Here is a 21,098-nt window from a genome sequence, read left to right as displayed (position 1 = left end):
AAACATAACACATCAAAACTAAACTTGCACTGAATCTTGCACCCTAACCTGATGCTCTTGCAATTTTCCACATGATACAGTTAATGGCAGCTCCATTGTCCCACCTGTTCCTGACAAAATTCTTAGGGTTATCCTTGAATCCTCTCTCTCACAACCCACATGCAAGCGGCCACCAAATCCTATGGGCTCTACCTTGAGAATGTATTCAGAATTTGAAACCCCCACCACTCTGATCCAAACCATCATCTCCAGCTTGGATAGTTCTGAATATGGATATAATAATAGCGCTTTCCTAAAAGGGTTGTTGCAGTGACCAAACGAGTTACCACAAGTAAAGAATTTAGAACAGGTCCTGACACATAATAAATAAGTGGTAGCTGTTAGTATTGTCTAAATGCCACTTATATTCAAAGCATGAATATTTCAAAGGCTTTCTCCTCTATAAAATTATTCTCAGTTTCTGCTTTCTACATTGCTTTCTCCTCTTCACAAATTCAGTTATGCTTATGCCCTATACTATGTATTTTGGCTATATTATGGCTATATTTGGCTATATATCCTACTTTTATTACTTTCTAACTTGGCTGTATAACTCTGACATGTGTATTCAATTAATGTTACAAATTACCAGAGCACAGGGATCACATCTTCTATTCCTCCTTTAGAGAGTTAAACACAGTATTCAGGCCTCAATATATGTGTTAATTTGAAGTGAAAAGTTGACTTGAAGCTCTGAATCTTAACTTGCTTATGAAAATCAATTTGAATGGAACCACTGAACCTTTAAGGTTTGCTACATTGTTCTTGAACCATTGCAGACACACATTCAGGCCTGAACAGATGTTGTGAGTGCTTCAGATATTTCCCTGTTTATTCTATTTTACTTTTACTGGTTATTTAGCTGTTAGAGTAAGTAGTGGAATAACAGTCCATCTGTATTTCCTGGCCAAGTTTCTCCATGGTCACCTCACAGTACCTCAGACACCTAACAACAGACAAACTCCTTCATTTAGAATTATGCCTAGTTCCCAGGATGCCACAGAGCACCAACGAGAACAAAAAGAAAAATGCAAAACCTGCACTTCACTGCTCCAATTGTTCGCCAAAGACAACAATCCTAGCCATCAGCACCAACTAAACAGAAAATGATTTCGTAAGTCCTTTTGTGATAGGTACATTTTGCATTAAGTTGTGCACGTTGTCAAAATCATTTTACAAAAAGAAAACTTGATAGAAAAGTTGGCTCTTGCACATAGCAAAGGAGAGTTGTGTAGAAGCAAATGCTTCTCTCATCATTAAAAATTAGACACATGGTATTCTATGTTTCCAAATTTTTTAGAACCAGGACATGCTTTTAAGTCTTGTGCAACTGAGGAAACGAAGGGAAGATAGATTTTATGGAGAAAAATTCTATGGCAATACAGTAATCCAGGGAAACCTGAAAAACTGATCACCGTTGAGGAATGGGATTGAAAAATGTGGACAGGATGCTTTTCTTTCTTCTTTTTACTTTATACTATTTTATCCTATTTAAATATACAATCATGAGCATCTTATTATTTTGATAAAGAACGGGAAATCCAGTACCTGTGATCAAGCAAGTTTACAGATAAGTACTATCCATGATTGAATGTAATTAAATCTGTACAAAATTAATACAAATGACACTACACTATTTTGGAAAAACAGGAAACATATTTGGTAATATTTTGCCCATTTTATAAATGATTAACACTGTTTACACTGGGAGAACTTGCTTTCTATCGTGTTTTACATTTGGGATAGAAATCCAAAACCACTGTTTCATATAATTGTTGTGTACCTAAATGCACAAATTTAAGAAAACCAACCAACAAAACGAAACAAAACATGTTATAGGAGAGGAATCTTAACACTCTACCTCATTTCCTTATCTTTTTGGAAACCCCACAGATTTCCCTAATGGTGAGAACATCCTTTAATGTTTTGCCTCAGGTTTGGAAAACTCAGTTTAGAAGTTGGTAGTAATTGGGATTCATTAATTATATGTGATTTACAATACAAATTTCTTGATTTTCTTCCTTGACTGTTTAATTATGCGCATTAGGATTCAGAAATAAGTAGACTTGGGTAAAAGTCATTATAATAGATTGAACTCTGCAATTGCCAATGTTTGAACATTTTGACTCACCTAATGCCGATTCATAAGGTTCAGCTGAATGTTATTAAAGCAACAACATGCTCATGACTACCATTTTAAGCAAGAAAATTGATACAGATCAGCTTTTCTAAATGGCAAAAGAAAAACAACAAAACAAATGACACAAATAAATCTCAGAATTCCAAGGAAAAAAGGAAAAAAGAACCCACTATTGATTAAACTATCCTTCATTTAGAGCTTCAATCCTTTTAAATAGTTTAAGTCATGGTTCTGAACTCAGAACAAAGGATTCTAAATTACTGAAACAGGATTAGGAAAAAAATGAACTCAACATATTTCAATAAAAAAATAAAACTCTACATAGAGCAACAACAACAAAAAACTAAAAAATAGCATCATATTCTTGGTAAAAGCCATGGAGCATGGAAATATGGAATGATTTAGAGCCTGCATCCTCAAGAGAAATATTAAAAAATGAGTTATTCATTTGGCACCTAAAATTAATAGAAGAATGAAAAATTTTACCCCTGAATAAGTAATACTTATCTGTGGAAATGTAGTAAATATGATTGAAAGTAAGTAAGATTCTCTTACCAAAGTTTTTGTCAAAAGCAAATGTTTTGTAGCCTATGTGCATTCTCTTCTTTTACTATTTTTTTCTTTTACTTTAAATGTTTTTTTAAACCTTTAGGCTACTTGCCAAATATGGAAATAATTTTATGTATATTTTATGCTATTAGTAACATTTTACTTAAAGTTTTTTACATGTAAGTATGCAATTTTATGTTTCACCACATTCTTAAAGGCAATTTGTTTTCAGGATTATTTACATGGAAATTTAATTTACAATAATTTTTAAGACTTTGGATATATGATGAAGTAATATGGATTTTGCAAAACTTGAAATTTAAATAATTATTCATTTTTACAAGAACTTTTCTATATAATCGTACATTATTTCATTCTATCTTCACAATATTACTGCTGAGTAGGCTGGGACAGGTATTATCATTGATCTAATTTCAAAGTTAAAAACACTGAGACTTAGAAATTTTATGTGACTTGCCCAGGACACAACTATTAACAGTCAGATTCGTGTCTAAATTTAAGTCTTTCATGTTCAAATCCAATGCCTTGCCAATCACTCTGGCCTACTGTTTGCCATAACCATATAATGCAAGCCAAGTGAATGGGGAAAATATTACTAATATTTTAATTATTTGTGGATTTCCTGTCACATGCTTTCACAAATGATTGATTTAAAATTCAGTGTGTACAAACCTAGAGCAAATTTCTTCATGCTGATATATATACTTAATTTGTTAGAATTCACATCTGGATGATTTAATGAGTTTGGACATAATGTAACAGAGGCTAATTTTGTTTCTTTTTTTAAATTAAAAATTTTTTTAATTCTTGGTACTCGTAGATTAACATTGTTCTACCCTCTTCAATCACAGACTGCATACCTGGATTTACCAGACTGTCATTCATTCATTCAACGGATGTCCATTGAGTGCCTATTAAGTAGTAGGTACTGTCCTAGGAGCTGTAGATACAGTGGCGAACAAGACAAGATATTTTTTCCTTCCTAGTAGTTACGCCTATGATGGATGTTGGTCACCATAGGGAACAAGTCAGAAGGAGTAGATGGCTCATTTGCAAAACACTGCAAATTGTAAAAATTGTATATTTTGCTGTTGCTGACTCAGTATCACTGTCTTAATAAATGCAGCACTGCAGTTAAATGGATATACATACACTTAAATGCACGTATATGTGTTTTTAAGAGTTATAAAACCCTGCATGATTGTTCTCACCCTTTAAGAAAGCAGTAATAATAGCTTTAGGTAGTTTTAGCTAACAAAAATGCCTTGAGACCCTTTGTAACTTGGCTAACAGAAGACCACACAACTTTCATTTCTAAGAAGAAAGGATTAGAGAAACCCATTAGTAGCTGTTGTGACAGCAGCCATTGGGGAGTAGATCTATCTTAAAATTGAGAAAGAGAAATTGGAGCACCAAAGACTCAAACTCCAGTTCATTTTCACTCTCTGGAATTTGTCTTTATCTGACAGATGAAGGCAACATCCTGTATAAATCTAATTCTTATCCACTTGATGCCCCATCTGGCTACCAGGCACTATATTAATGACATATCAAATTGGGAAGGGTGTTCAATCAAAAGGCATTAAAGTACGTATTAATTAAATTGTTCTGAGCTTCTAAAGAAAATTTTTTAAAGTTACATTTAGTGGCTCTATGGTAAGTTGTCCTTTCTATTTTTTTCCCTGCATTGTTTATGGTCCAAATGTGAAAAATACTTCCTAAATACAACGATATATTTTGGCTGAAACACTCTCCAGAGGATGATGCATTGTCCTTACACAAGTAACAAATCAGTAATTATGTATCACACATCAAAAAATATCATAATTGGTCAAAGAACAGCTTCAGTCATTCATGAATAAAAGGAAAACCTTCACACAACTTACTTGCAACCTCAAAATTTCAAACAGCCTCATGAACTGTAAGCTTTAATGTGGAAGTTTCTGACTTCCAGAATTGATAGGATGCAGATTATCAAAACAGTCTTGCTAGGAGAATGCAAGGAGGTGGAGTGAGTCAAAGTACATTTTAGCAAAGATGGGAGTAAATTGCAGCATGGGGGTCAAAGTAGGACAATTGCTGGGCCTGATGAAACAATGGCTGGGAGAAAAGGATGAATAATTTTCTATGAAAGAGAGACGTAAAAAATATAAAGGGAAGCTACCAAAGCACATACAAATATGAACTATAATGCAGTAAATATCTATAATCTCTTCACTATAAGAGAAGTGAAAGTTGAGGTACTATATTAATGATTTAAGTATGATTTCAATTATAGCAAATAGATTACGTGTAAAGTAGTTCACAAATATAAATAGCAAATTAAACAATCAAGCAAATAAAAATAAAATAAATAGCAAATCACATATATCCCAAATCATAAAAGCAGTTGAAAGAAGAAAATACATCTATAATTGAATAAATGTGCTAGTTGAAAAACTTAAACATTCTGCTACACCATACACAAATATAAACCTAAAATGGATTAAAGACCTAAATGTAAGACTGGATACTATAAAATTCTTAGAGGAAACCATATGCAGAACACTCTTTGATATAAATCACAGCAATATCTTTTTGGATCCACTTTCTAGAGTAATGAAAATTTTTTAAAAAATAAACAAATGGGACCTAATTAAACTTAAAAGCTTTTGCACAGCAAAGGAAACCATAAACAAAATGAAAAGACAATCCACAGAATGGGAGAAAATATTTGCAAACGAAGTGACTGACAAGAGATTAATCTCCAAAATACACAAACAGCTCGTGCAGCTCAATATAAAAAAAGAAAACCCAGTCAAAAAATGGGCAGATCTAAATGGTCATTTCTTCAAAGAAGACATACAGTTGACCAAAAAGCACATGAAAAGATGCTCAATGTCACTAATTATTAGAGAAATGCAAGTCAAAACTGCAATGAGGTATCACCTCACACCAGTCAGAATGGCCATCATCAAAAGTCTACAAGCAATGAATGCTAGAGAACGTATGGAGAAAAGGGAACCCTCCTACACTAGGTGGGAACGTAAATTGGTACAACCACAGTGGAGAACAGTATGAAGGTTCCTTAAAAAACTAAAAATAGTACTACCATATGATCCACCAATCCCACTCTTGGGCATATATCTGGAGAAAAGCATAATCTGAAATGATACATGCACCCCAATGTTCACTGCAGCACTATTTACAATAGCTAAAACATGGAAGCAACCTAAGTGTCCATCGACAGATGAATGGATAAAGAAGTGGTACATATACACAATGGAATATCACTCAGCCATAAAAAAGAATGACCTGTATAGACCTAGAGATTATCATACTAAGTGAAGTAACTCGGATAGAGAAAGACAAATATCATATGATATCACTTATATGCGGAATCTAAAAAAAAAGATACAAATGAACTTATTTACAAAACAGAAACAGATCCCAGACTTCGAGTCACAAACTTTAATGGTTACAAAAGAGGAAAGGTGGTGGGGTAGGAATAAATTAGGAGTGTAAAATTAACATATACACACTACTATATATTAAATAGGTAATCAACAAGGACCTACTGTATAGCACAGGGAACTCTACTTAATATTTTGTAATAACCTATGTGGGCAAAGAATCTGAAAAAGAATGGATATATATGTACAACTGAGTCACTTTGCTGTATACCTGAAACTAACACAACATTATAAATCAACTATACTCCAATAAAATAAAAATTGAAATTAAAAGTTAAAAAGAAAAAAAAAGAAAAACTTGATTTTTCTCAGAGAAATCATGAAATGATTACATTATTCCAAATGTTATAGTCCAAAAGATCAGTTCTTACGATGTGGTAACACATTAATAAAAGTCATGTTTTTCTATGCACCAAACTGTTCTATTAGAAAATTTAAGGAGGATTTAAAAAGCATTTGTAATCAAATTCTGCTTTGACATTTTATATGCTCCATGATTATTTAATTTAGAATAATTACAATATCCTTTTGTTGGAATAGTGTTAAATTGGTGAAAAATCTAACCCTTTATCTAGCATGGCCCTGTATTACAATGTACACAGAAACATTATTTTATTTTCCTTTAGATATTTTGTTCAGATTTGTATATACAGTACCTCCTTCTATTGTCTAATTTTCCTAATACCAGAATACAAAACCAGTCGGTTTGCTCACAGCGTTAGCTTTTTTAATTTTTTTTTCATCTTTATGGGGTATGATTGCTTTACGGTATTGTGTTCGTTTCTGCTGTACAACAAAGTGAATCAGCTATATGTATACATATATCCCCACATCCCCTCCCTCTTTAGCCTCCCCCTCACCCTCCCTATCTCACCCCTTTAGGTCTTCACAAAGCATCAAGCTGATCTCCCTGTGCTCTGCAGCAGCTTTCCACTAGCTATCTATTTTACATTTGGTAGTGTATATATGTCAATGCTACTCTCTATGTCCCAGTTTCCCCTTCCTCGCGTATCCTCAAGTCTGTTCTCTATGTCTGTGTTTCTATTCCTGCCCTGCCACTAGATTCATCAGTACTGTGTTCCTAGATTTCATATATACGACATTAGTTTTGTCTTCATTCAAGTGACCGACATTATTAAATTTGTGCTTAAATGTGATGAAACAGATTCCCAAGGAGAAGGGTTGACCAGAGTAATAAGATCTCCGTTGGCAGCAGTTTTGCCCCTGCTTCACAGCAAGACTGGAGTATGGAAGGCAAAGTTATCAATGAGAAGAACTCTTACATCCCTCAAGGGATTTTCTACCATGTTCACAGGACACCTAAACTCTCCTGAGCCCCAAATCGACTGAGAATCGGCTTTTATACACCCATACTCAAGTTTCTGGTGAACTCCAAAATAAATCTTCTATCTTCCTTCTGAAAACATTTCCAAAAATCTGAAAATCTCTCCTTACCACCCTAGCCCAAGCCACTGGCATCTGTTCTTCAACTGTCCTCCTTGTTTTTACCCTTGATCTCTTACAGTTCTACTCTCAATGGGGCAGCCAATGTGATCTTTCCGAAACATAAATCAGATCACATCACTCATCATCTCAAAAACCTACATCGGCACCTATCTTGCTCAGAATGAAGGGTAGTCTTTACGATGCTCCAACATTTGTTTGCTTATATTCTGTCTCCCTCTGCTATAACAAAAGCTGTATGAGGGCAGAGTCCATCGGTTTTGTTTACTGCTTTTTAAGCACTTAGAGCAATGCCTGGTATATAGGAATAACTTAATAAACGTGTTTGAATGAATGAATGCTCACTCCTTATATTATTGGCTTGTCCTAATAATTCCTTTCAGATCTCAAGGGTCCTGTATAAAAGCTGAACCAGTCAAAGAAGACTGAATGACTTTTGCTTTACCATCTTTGGCTTTTTTCGGCTTACAACAAGCTCTCCCCATCACTGTTGAGGTTGAAACAAGGGCTGCCTTTACTTCTTGATCTTATCGAAACTCTACATTGGGCCCAACTGTCCTATCAACATCTGTGAGCTTTCTCCATTTGTCCACACTTCTTGTCACCCCCTTGGCTACCAAAGACCCAAAACATTTTATTTACCTCAACCAGAGGATCTTTAATATCATCAGTTTAGATGAGACAATTGAAATGATGCGTGTCTGACTTCTTTCCCTTCTTCCCTTTCTTTTCCTCTTCCTGCCTTCCTTTCTCCTTCTTTATTTTCTTCCTTCCTCCCTCCCTTTCTCCCTCCCTCCCTTCTTCTCTTGCTGAAGTGTAGTTGATTTACAATATTATAACAGTTTCAGATGTATAACATAATGATTCAATATTTTTATAGATTGTAATCCATTTAAAGTCATTATACTGTACAATATACACTTGTAGCTTATTTATTTATACATATTTGTCCATACCCTTTAATCCCCTACCCCTATACTGCCGCTCTCCCTTCCCTCTCCCCACTGGTTTCTTCTCTATATCTGTGAGTCTGCTTCCATGTTGTTACATTCATTTTATTTTTTAGATTCCACATATAAGCAATAACATACAATATTTGTCTTTTCCTGTGTGACTTATTTCACTAAGCATGAGGCCAAACAGGCACACAAAAAGATGTTTGCTTCCTTTTATGGAATCTTTTTAAACTGGCATAGATTCAGTGAGAATCAGAACCCAGGACATTTTTCCTGTGAGCTGGCCATGCCAATCCTCAGTATTCTACCATGTTTTACCCAAATTCACCCTTGCTATGCTCAACATAGTACCCTAGAAACCACTTCGTAAAAGGTGGTATAGTACAGGAGTTAACAGTTGAGACATTAAATCTACTTTGCTTGGGTTCAAATCCTTGTTCGACCAATACTAGTTGTGTCAACTTTATCAAGTTACTTTACCTAATATTTCTTCAGTTTCTTCATCTATAAAATGGGGATAATAATTTTCGATACTTCATAGAGTTATGGGGAAGACTAATCAGTTAATACAAGTAAGTTATGGAGTACCTAAGCCCTATATACAAATTGATCCTCATTATTGCAAAAGATAAAGTGTAGTTGTCATCCTTATTCTAACCCATGCTCTTATTTTTGTCCTAATAACTCACCTTTATCCACGCCAAACCCTAATTGAGCAACTAAGGCCTACTTAAGCAACTAATTGATAATATCGGCTTTGATATAAGAATAAATATTACTGTTGTGTGTGTTTCCCATTCATCGCTAGGTATGCCTTAGCTAATGTATTAGCGATTAAATGCAGATTTCCATATGTAAATAGTATTTGTTTATCTGGTTAGTTCTTGTCAAAATGATTAGGTAGCTTTCTAATTCAATATATCTATGGAAATCCTAGGTGCTATATTATTTATATTTTGTTCAGAAAGTAATTATTTTCACTTATTACACATCATTTGTTTTGTATTGTACTTAAAAATATGTATGTTAAACCACAGCAATACCTACTACAGTTCTGTAATTTGATTCATGCAAATCTGTCAGGAATAAAATCAACCACAATTTAATTTCAAACCTTCTCAACCAGCAGCTGTACGATTTATGAGCTGCTTTTCTATTTTTACTACTAGATAATGACAATGATGAATGCCTTTAAGAGGAAATACATATTCATTGAAAAGACTGAGATCAAAACCATCCCCCTTCAAAAAGCTCATAGAGGTAGGAAGCCCATTTGCTTGCTGTAGGAGATATGCTGGGAGTGAGATGGAATTATGCCCCAAACTCCATCTAATGAGGACACTATGATCCAGTTAAATTAAACCTGCCATAACACCTTTCGACAAACCACAGTAATCAATACCTTCGCAACTGGTGTCAGCTATAATACTATTAAATATATCTGAAAGAACAAATGATTAGCTATGAGTGCAGCCAAGGGCCCATCATTCTGAGTGTGCCAGGTTAAGAGGTATGAAGATGAAGATATTCAACTGGTAACTTTAATAAGTTTAGGGTCACTGCTCTCCTGACCTATACGTCCATGAACGTGGAAAGGAATGAATATTAGCTCATTAGCAGTGATTTACATGTTGAATGACATGATGAACTTACAAACTGTGCTGTCATGAGAAATTAGTTAATGTGAATTATGACAGGAATGCTGGCATGTCTCCTTTATCAGTTGATTGAGCTTCTTTTCTTCACTGTACCCATGAGTGATTTGACGTTTATTTCAAAGAGAAGAAAAAACAGCACCATACCAAAATGGATGGAGTAGTTCCAGAGATCCACACATCCCTTATTTTATCTTAGTGTATAATTTTGTAGCTTATTTGATATAATGTAAGACATTAAACTCAAGTCACTCAAGATATTGCTACTCTGATTTCTAAAATAAACATGTCTTTATTTGTATAGTTATGCAAATATGTGATATGGAATGAGAGCCTAAGAAATCATTTAGAGTATAAAATACTTTAACTAATGGGTGCTTCTGAGAGCAAACTTTTCTTCTGTCTGTAATCTTATACTATTTGCATTAGAAAATACCAAGCTCTGGCTATACTATGATGTTTTATTTTGAGCGTAAAACGTATGATCACAAAAATTATCCTGAGACACACATTATTATGTACATTTTCTTGATGCTACATTCCTTTATCTTTAGACACTTCCCTCTAAAATTCAAAGCCTATTTCTTCATTATGCTTTGTCTTGGTTCGGAATTCAGAAACTTGTAGTTGGTGGTTTGAAAAAAAGCTGGATCTGGTTGGAGGCTTCTGACTGGTGATTTTAAATAAAGTATTTATTGCTTTCTATTCAACTAGATTCCATATGTTGTAGTATTGATACTGACACTAATTTGACATTGAATGTGTATATTATAAGTGGAAAATAGAAAATCAAAACTATATATGAGACATAATTTAAAACCTCATTTAATTTCCCCTTTTATGGGAAAAGAAAGAAAAGTAATGTATCAGTTGGGAATAAACTGTTTCTCTAGCAAAGCTTGTTCTTTTTTTTTTTTTTTGGTGAGTCCTTTCTGCCCTGAATGTATAAGAAACAATTATCTTAGTCTGTTCCTTTGTTTTAGGAAGTCTCTCAACATTAAATATTTAAAAATACCTATTCCAATTTATGTATCTCTTTCTACACTAGATTTCTAAAGCTGCCCATCTTATAAAGTGTTTTAAGATTTTCATGTGTTAAGTCAAAATGCCTTCATGGTATACATTTAAGTCAAAAGTTCTGATACAGCAAATGATCAATGTGATGATCTTGTAAAATCTGAATGAAAGTGCTTTGCTTTTACCTTCAGAGACTCCTCTTGTTTGAATAGATCTTCAAAATCTTTAGCACGGAGGTCAGGAGCATTGAGAAGTTGTTCCACTTCTGATAGGGCTTGTGAGACGTGAGTGATCTCAGTCAGATAAGCAGAAGGCACATAAGATATTTCCAAAGGCATGTCTTCAGTCATCACCACCACAGATTCTTCATGGACAGTGTGCTGGTATAGATATACAAAAGAACAATTCTTTTAGCTTCCTAATATTAAAAAGACCTCTATTGAATTCACATAGATTCCAGTTTATAGCTGACAGAGGGCTGAAAAGTGGATAAAAATGCATGATGATAAGTTGAGTAAAAAAGTTATTTATTATTTATATACCCTCTCTTCTGAAACGTGTTAGAAGCATTTTATAATAAGAGATACACACGCATTAGCACCACGAATATAAAAATGAAAGACCAAGAGCTATAAGGTCAGGAGAGGGGTAGTTTTACGCTAAGACAAAAATACTTTTTACAACTGGTTTTAAAAATGTAATTCTAAGCTTCCTGGAAAACTAAGTATGGGGTGGGATGTGAGGGATCTACGTCTATGATACTCACACCAGAAGGAACCTTTCCTATACTTTTTTTCCCCTGATCTTGATTGAAGTACAAGAGGGACAAAATGGTTTTCGTTGGTAGCTAGTTTTCTATTAAACACCCTTCTCCAAATTCCTGACATCAGCTTCTCTCTTTGATGCTAGTTTCTTGCCAAGTTAAACTGCTAATTAAAGTACTAGATAAGTGGGACTGAGGATGGAATTCACATTTTAATGAGAATTCCCGAAAGCCTGAAGATCTAAGGGAGCACCAGCTCCTCCTCCTGCATCTACACTTTTCTACCTGCCATTCAACTGCTAGGACTGATGGGCATTTGGGGCTCAGAGTCTGTTTGGACTTGGTCAGGAGTGCCTCTTTCCCTATTCCTTGTAAGAACAAGAAATAAATACTATTTGGCGTGCAAATTCAGAAAGATAGACGACCTCTGCTCTCTTCTGTCTATACTATAAGCAGCAAAACTTTTGTAATTGAAATCAGTTTCCCAGTAACTTTGTTTTGGATTGATGAACTGCCAACTGCCTGGTGATGGGGTCAGCTGAGGGTTTCAGTGGCAAGGTCTCTTGGGTAGTTCCGATGGTAAGCATGCTAACACAGCCATTTATTACTGCACAGCCTTTATGACAAGACCATCCTCATTTTTGCAGTAATGTAATTAAATGGAGTTTAGGATCCCAGACTGAATCCACACAAAGATGAGTTAAAATGTAAGCTGGTCCATTTATTTTTGATCGTTCAGGTCCAGGATTTTTGTACTCATTTCTTAGATAATATAAAAAAAATCCTAATTTAGATGTCTCATCTACTTATGACACTGCAAATTCACAGAATTACGCAAATTAGCTTACATCACACAATTATACCTTTTTACCAAGCTTGGTTTAGTGTGTATACCTTGACCAAATATGTGACACTTATTCCTTCATGATCAATGGAATGATAATCTACATGAACTTCTAATTTTACATTTAAAATAATATTAGAATTTTGGGCTGAGTTGGAGGATTTCATTCCTCCTATTGTCTTAATACGTCATATTCCACTCATCATAGATAGGAGAATTTAAGTGGTGCATACCAGCTTAATAGGGAAAGCTAAGGGATGACCCTGTGAACTTTTATGAGAAGTAGAATATGTCAAAATGAGTCTCTGACACCATTGGGAAACTGTCAATTCATTTTCTAGAAAATTCAGATTTATAAATTTTTGAATATTCTCATTTATTATAAAGTTTTAATAGTTACAATAATTTTAACATAGAGAGATATATCATATATTGCAGTAAACTGTCAAAAAGTGAACCAAGAGACTCAGGTTATTTGGAGATCTAGTTTAATATCTACCCCTTAAAATACATCATTCCTTTTGACATAGTCATGCAGGTCTATAATAAATAAACTATACCTACTGAGTGCCTTTCAGTTTGGTTTAATAAAAATTTCAGACAGTGATTAAAAAATCAGTGTAATTAGAAGCATCGTGTTCATTTTCTCATCTTTATGCAGAATCCCTGCACTCATATTCAGATTTTGCCTTTTCATTTGAATTTCATTAACTCTGCCTTGAATGATTATATCCTTCTGAATCCTGTGTACAAACCCTGTGTAACCTTTTGAAAATCAACCTGCTTTTGTTAATGTTCTTCACTACCTTATATCATTGTAGATATTCATGCATCATTAGCAAGGAAGTGCTACAGCCACACTAACTCATTTCATTCCTCTCTGTTCACATTCATTTCTAATGATATATACCCAAAAGAATACACTAGCCTCATTTTCTGGGAATGAAAATCAAGAGATGTGGAAGAAAGCCCCAAAGTACCTATTTTTATTAACAAATTGAAAGTGCAAGTGAAGTTTAAAAACGATTATTATGGGAGAAAACTATGATTTGTAACACCTAAAATTGAGATGAAAACTGGTTTCAAATTTTAACCTCAGTAAGTAGGCACAGGTATCACTCATAAAGTTTATAATAAACTTCTGTTTCTCTAAAACTTCAGTTATCACTTTCTTTTTATTACTTAAATTTGATTCTTGAAGGGCCACATAACTGCATGAAATAAAGGCAATCCGGTTTTGAAACAAATGATGCATTATATCTAAGTTTTTAAAACAAAATGTTTTCCTCTGTGATTTAAAGGACTTCTCTCTCCTCAACACAAAAGTTTCAAATGTATTGTGGCTACTGCCTCATTTATGAGTTATGAGGTCAAAGAAACTCAAGAAGAAAAATGCACTATGCCATTTCATTATGATATATTCTTTTAAAATGCCTATATATCTAATATAAATGTGGTATATAGAAAATAGGTCAACACATCCAAAGTCTAACTAATAAAAAATAGACTAATACCTGGCCAAAAAAGTAATGCAGTGATGGAACAATTTTTTTTTTTACTTCATAAGTGTTAATAAAGACAAAGACGTCAAATCTTCAAAACAATGCAAGATTATTTATCAATAATTTAAAGTAAGCTATCATATGATAATCTGTTAATTTATATCTTATTATCTTTCTTCAAAATGGCATTCTTATAACAAATTATTTAAAAATAATAATGCTATGGTATACAAATCCCAAATAGGATTACAGGCTTTTATATGGGTTCTGATGGGTCATAAACAATATGGTAACGGGAAAGACTTAAGTTATCTCAGACAGGTAGCTTTCTCTCCTAGTTGCAAACGTCTTCAGAGAAAAAAATTAAGTTTCCTTCTAATAAGATGGACAGTTGAGTATTTATTTCTCTTTGATCATTGATAGAAATTATAACCCTAAAAAGGTAAATCAAATAATCAAATTTGGCAAAAAAATACTGCATTAACTCACAGAGAGAAAAAAAGACTCAAATAATATGACATGCAAAAAACAAGAATATGACAGAGCTGAGATAGGTAGGGGATTAGGTCTTTCCTGTTCAGTTTTGGATACACATAAATGGCAGGGCAATAATAGCGTTCTGGCAGTACTCAGCCTTGCGTGCTTTTAAGTAAGTCACTGTGCAGAATGACCTTTAAAAATCAGCCTAATGAGATTACATGAACTGGTTCTGATCTTAGATGAAGAAAATAGCAACAAGAGAGCATTTTCTCTTAGGAATTTCCATCCCTCTTTCCTGCATCATCTAGAAAACTGTCTATGTAAAGCTATGTAACACAAATAGGGGAGGATCAATCCTCAAATGACCATGAAGTAGAGTTCATCGACAAATTGTATTAAGCTTATAATTTACCCCTTTCATTCAAAAAGAATAAAACACACTAAATACATAAAAGAAGCAGTATAAAATATTGCAGAAAGTCATCCTTTATATCCATATTATTTATTTTCTAAAATTAGAACGAATTTTTGGTGCAAGGTAAGCTGGCAGGGTAAGAGATAATCAGCTAGAGCTGGATGTATTAGTCTCTAAGAACATCCTACTTCCAGGAGGCCAGGCATGCGCAGTGTCCTGTGTAAAGGGTCTGGATGCACCTGTTCATTGATCTGCCTCATGTTGATTCTTCCCTTCCACATCATCACATTTACTTCATTCCTCAGGGCCAAGCTAAATTACCATCTAATTAAACTGATAAACTGAATCTTGATAATGTGTTAATGGCTTATAGTGGTTTAAAGTGTTATCCTTCACAGGATAACATTTGCATTTTAATAAGGATTTTCAATGCATTAACATAAATTAGTAACTTGGTAGAATTCTAGTCACTAAGTATGGTTTGTGAGAGAAACGAATGGAAAAGGCTTTGATTCCCACCAAGGAAAGCACCAACACATCAGCATCAACATATATGGCCTACCTCATAAGAAATCACCAGTAAAATAACATGATAATTAAACAGATAAGGTTATATACCCTAGGTACCTTACAATGTAAAATAAATGCAGCAAAGACTCATGCGTAGTACCTAGCCTAGAGTAGGTATTCAAAAATATTTGTTGAATAAATGAAGAAACTATCAACTTAAAAGGATAATTTTTTAAGATAAATATTTGGATAGAACTGCTGGGATCTACAGTTATAACATAATTTCCATTTTGGAATCTCCAGAATTCAAACAGGGATATTTTCTTCATTTCATAATGTACTCTTCATTGGTATAGATTTAAAAGGTATTTCTGATTTAACTATACAGTATTTTTCCAATTTAATGCACGTAAGCGAAATGCTATTACACATAGGTGTCTTAGCTCTTCAACTGTCTCTCAGATTTTAATGTAACTCGTTATATGTGAACAAAAAAAAACATTATTTAAGGTACTTTTATACAGATAATTTTAGGAGATATTAATTTTAGCCTCTTCATGGAGGTCCACAATGCTTATTAGCAAGCTGAAGTGTCTGAGAAGGTTTACAGGCAAGAAATTTTCTTATCCTTTCTAACTCTTTCCAACGTCTCCACATAAAGCTGTTACTTTATACATCCAGTATATATTTTTAATAGCAAGCTATCCTGATACCACCTTGGGAATACTTGGCATAGGAATTTTTTCATATGTGCACATGTGAAAATGCACACACATACACATATAATGAATTTCAAGTGAAAACAAAATTAACGCAAGAAAAAATAAGTATGGAATTACCTTAACTTCTGCAAATATATGTCACCTTACTATATTACTGCATTTCTATCACCCTGTGGATCTTCCAGCTTGAGTAGATTGTGCAGAACAGACTTACAATGTTATTAATTTCTATGCTACACTTCTCAAGCATCTCAGAAAATCAAGCCAGCATCTATGTCCATATTATTGAATGTGGCAGCTAAGTAGCTGTATCTGAATATGCATGTGCCATGATTCTGTTCTTGCATGAGATTTTTTATTAGAAATGTGACAGTGAAAAAGCCTATAACTGTACTGTTCAATATGATAGTCCTTAGCCACATGTAACTATTCAAGTTAAATCTCAATTATTTAAAAGAAAACACAATGAAAATTTTAGTTGCTGATGAGATTAAAAATATAACATGGTATTCATTTTTTATAATAAAGTCAATAATGCAAAAGCTAAAATCTTTGTGAAAAAGTTTAACACTAGCATTACATCTACCAGAAAATATTTGTTGTAGCTTATATATCGATAGATGGATAGCTTTCCTCATGAAAGTGATCTAGACTGGCTAGTGAATCCAATTTAAGATGTCAAACGTTAAAATTCAGTCAATTTGTTACTATGCTACAGCAGATTGATTTTACTGAACTGGTAACATACTTTGTTTTCATATGCAATAACCTCAATCTCTAAGTAACCTGATCAACTCCGATGAAGTTACTTTATGAAAGCACCTATTATCAAGTATAGAAATTATACATATGCATGATTTATCTGTTGAACACTTATTAATTTATGCATGTATGTATATGTATGTGTGTGTGTACATACAAACAAAATGGAAATATTGAGATGATAGGAAAATCACCTCATATGCACGTTTTCTGTCTCCCTCACAGTTAAGCAGAGTCAAATTTCACAATAACCATGACTAACTACTAGAATCTAGAAGAATATATGCATCAGGAACTCAACAGAAAAAGAGGTGTGGGTGGAGAGAGAAAGATCATGAACTGGTAGTCTTTAAAAGATATATGATCTCTGGCACAGTCTGGAATGAAAACTATGGATCTGGTGATTTCCAGATGTGTATATGGGGTGATTTTTGGGAGACGATTTAAGAGGATCTATTAGGCTCAGGAAGGAATAAAAGTACCTGCTGTTTTGCTTCATATGGGCATTACTAGACAGTGGCTGTACTAAATGGCTGACAGCTTTAACCCCCACTTCTTATTCTTGAGATCAAGATGCTTTCCCACACATATTTATTCTGGGAGGCTGTGGCTTGTTAACTCATTCTTCACCAGAAAACAAAACACTGCCATTATCTTTGTTGCTTCTCAATCAACACTGTATAGTAGAACTCTCAATCCTAACTTGCATTTATGCTAAGAGCTATCACACCCTCTAATTTAAGCATGAGAAAAAGAACATAGGCCATTTCAGGAGACACAAGGGATTGGAGAAAGGAAGCAAAGCAGAGTCCATGTAAGAAAAATATGAGAAGAAACAGAAGAGAGATTTAATAAAAAACAAAATGAGATGGGGATATATGTGTAAATACAGCTGATTCACTTTGGTGCACCTCAAAAACTGGTACAAGAGTGTAAAGCAATTATATTCCAATAAAGAGCTTAAAAAAAAAAAAGAATCTGTCTGCCAACGCCGGGGACATGAGTCCGATCTGTGGTCTGGGAAGATCCCACATGCCGCGGAGCATCTAAGCCCATGAGCCACAACTATTGAGCCCACGTGCCACAACTACTAAAGCCCACGCACCTAGAGCCTGTGCTCTGCAATAAGAAAAGGCACTGCAATGAAGAGTAGCCCCCGCTGGCCGCAACTAGAGAAAGACTGCGCAGCAAAGAAGACCCAACACAGCCAGTAAATAAACAAATAAATAAATAGATAGATAGATAGATACATACACAAATAAAACAAAATGAGAAGCATTAAAAAGATAGCACTAAAATACAGAAAGCCTGACACATGACTTTAAAAAATTCAATAGACGATTTGGGAAAAGACAATGGTAATTGCTAAAAAAAAATGTGGGTTCTAAATAATCAACCAGAGGAAGTATCCCACAACATAGAGAAGAATAGAAAGACACTGAATCATAAGTGAAGATGAGAGACTTGAAGGATAGAATCAGGACGTCTAAAATGGAAAGAACATAAACATCAGAATGAGAAAAGAGAAGAGAAGGAAGAGGAGTAATTATAACAATAATTGTAAGACAAAACTTTCCTGAGCTAAAAATATTATTGATTTGCAAAAGTTAAAAATGTTACCCAGTTACCAAGTAGGGTTAGAGAATAAATAAAGCCAGATATTTAGAAGCATATTGAATAATACCTCAGTGATAATTTTGAATTCAGAGGGATGGGGTGGGGGGTACCTTACAGAGTTGGATACAAAGAGAACAATTTAAATATATACATATTTAAATAAACTTGGGCCAACATTATACTTCTCATTGGCAATAATGGAAGGTAGAAGACAGTGAAAGTTAGAAGACAATGGACACTAGAAGACAGTGGTCCACAACCTACAGAGACTATTTTTTAGAGGAGAGAGATTCAAGAAGGCTATTATTATACAAAGAATCCATTGTTATGACAGTAAAAGAAAGACCACTTTGAAAATTTAAGTATTAAAAGGGAATACATCCTCATGTAATTTTTATGGGAAAAATTTCTCAAGTATTCCAACCAAATGAAAAATAAAGTATAATAAAGACTTCTCAACAAGAGGAAATAAAGAGTACAAAGAGACAGTGATGAATAATAAACTCTGTGAGGTTTTTGGTTAAATTTAATGTAATTGCAGTAGTTTAAGTGTAATTTGACTGATAATATGGCTTCCTGAACTAGATACTATGAGGGGAAGCAACAGTAACTAGGGACTAAAATTATAAATTACTGGTTTTTAAATGATTTTGTCTTGGCTTGAAAAACCTGAGGAGTTGATGAACAGATCATACTGGTGGGGAGAGCAATGTTCTGATTTAATTCTGGTGTAAAACTACAGAAATATAGGGTTAAAATTATTAAAAATAGGAAACTAAAATAGACATGCAGAGTGCAACTTCAAAATTATCTGCAGTATGGGGAGGGATGCAGTAGCGTTCAATAAGGACCGTGAATTACAAAATTATGAACAAAAGACAAGAGCAAATAACAACCATAAGATATGATGGAAGGAATTTATACAACTATATGGCTATAAGAGTTATCATAACAATAATGAAGTTGGTTAAATTTCCCTATTAAAAGATGAAATACTGTCAGATTGGTTTAAAATACACAATCCATCTATAAGCTGTTCAGGAGAATCAATAAAAAACAAGGTTACAATGGCATATGATGTAATGACAGGTGATGTTACACCGTAGAAATAATTTGCAAATGTTAGAGTCAAAATAATAATATTAAATGAATTATAGTTCCAGAGCAAATGGGTCCAAGAAAACCATTGTAATAAGTCACATTTTTTTATAAAAAAAAAAAGTCATTAACTGTTATGCCCCAAATATTTGACTGTATTTGACACAGGTTAAAAATTATTAGAAATAAAAGGAGAATGTGATAAAATCACAGCTATAAATGGTAGCTCCCATATAGCTCTTCCAGAATTTTTGCATCAAAAAACCCCCAAATCAAGCCAAAACAAACAAAAAGAAGTTTTTTTTAACCAATGAGCTAAATTTAATCCATATTTTGTACAAAATGAAAAAGCACATTCTTCTTTTTTTTTTTATTCCCCCCAACCCTCTCTGCTTTCCCCACTTGGTCTCCATGTGTTTGTTCTCTACACCTGTGTCTCTATTTCTGCCTTGCATTTCCTCTTTCATAGTTGTTAGCATTTGCCTTATGTATTGAGGTGCTCCTATATTGGGTTCATATATATTTATAATTATTATCTCCTCTTCTTGGATTGATTCCTTGATCTTTATGTAATATCCTTTCTTGTCTCTTGTAACATTTTTTATTTTAAAGTCTATTTTATCTGATATGAGTATTGCTACTCCAGCTTTCTTTTGATTTTCATTTGCATAGAATATCTTTTTCCATCCCCTTACTTTCAGTCTGTATGTGTGCCTAGGTCTGAAGTGGGTCTCTTCGAGACAGCATATATATGGGTCTTGTTTTACGTTCTTCTTTTATATTACAGGGATGTTGAAAAAAAAAGAACATATATCTACAAAGGAAACTTTAAAAGGATAACAAATAGAGATTTTACAGGACACCTCTTCTTATAATAATCCTAAAACGTAGAGAAATGATGGAATAAATTTTGGTTTATCTCCTAAGGCTATTAAAAAGGATGTATCAGATATGTATGTATTATCTGGGAAAATGTCACTGAAAGATTGTTATATTTAAAAATCATATACAGCCTGAGGAAATATTTTTAAAAAGAGGGAAAGCATTATCTATCTATCTATCTATCTATAATATTACGGTTAAGAAGCATAG

At 33.8% G+C, this 21,098-nt stretch overlaps 1 protein-coding gene across 5 annotated transcripts in view; it reads right to left on the bottom strand.

Moving 5' to 3' along the window:
• Positions 1-21,098, bottom strand: part of DMD (dystrophin) — a 1,940,210-nt gene that overhangs the window by 1,132,913 nt on the left and 786,199 nt on the right. For all 5 annotated transcript variants that reach the window (XM_057717394.1, XM_057717395.1, XM_057717398.1 and 2 more), the window contains one exon: positions 11,479-11,673. In XM_057717394.1, coding sequence (XP_057573377.1) covers positions 11,479-11,673 — 195 coding nt within the window. The remainder of the gene's footprint in view (positions 1-11,478; positions 11,674-21,098) is intronic.

Source organism: Hippopotamus amphibius, chromosome X (assembly GCF_030028045.1).
Source record: "Hippopotamus amphibius kiboko isolate mHipAmp2 chromosome X, mHipAmp2.hap2, whole genome shotgun sequence".
Lineage (NCBI taxonomy): Eukaryota > Metazoa > Chordata > Mammalia > Artiodactyla > Hippopotamidae > Hippopotamus > Hippopotamus amphibius.
This window is presented reverse-complemented; position numbering and strand designations above follow the sequence as displayed.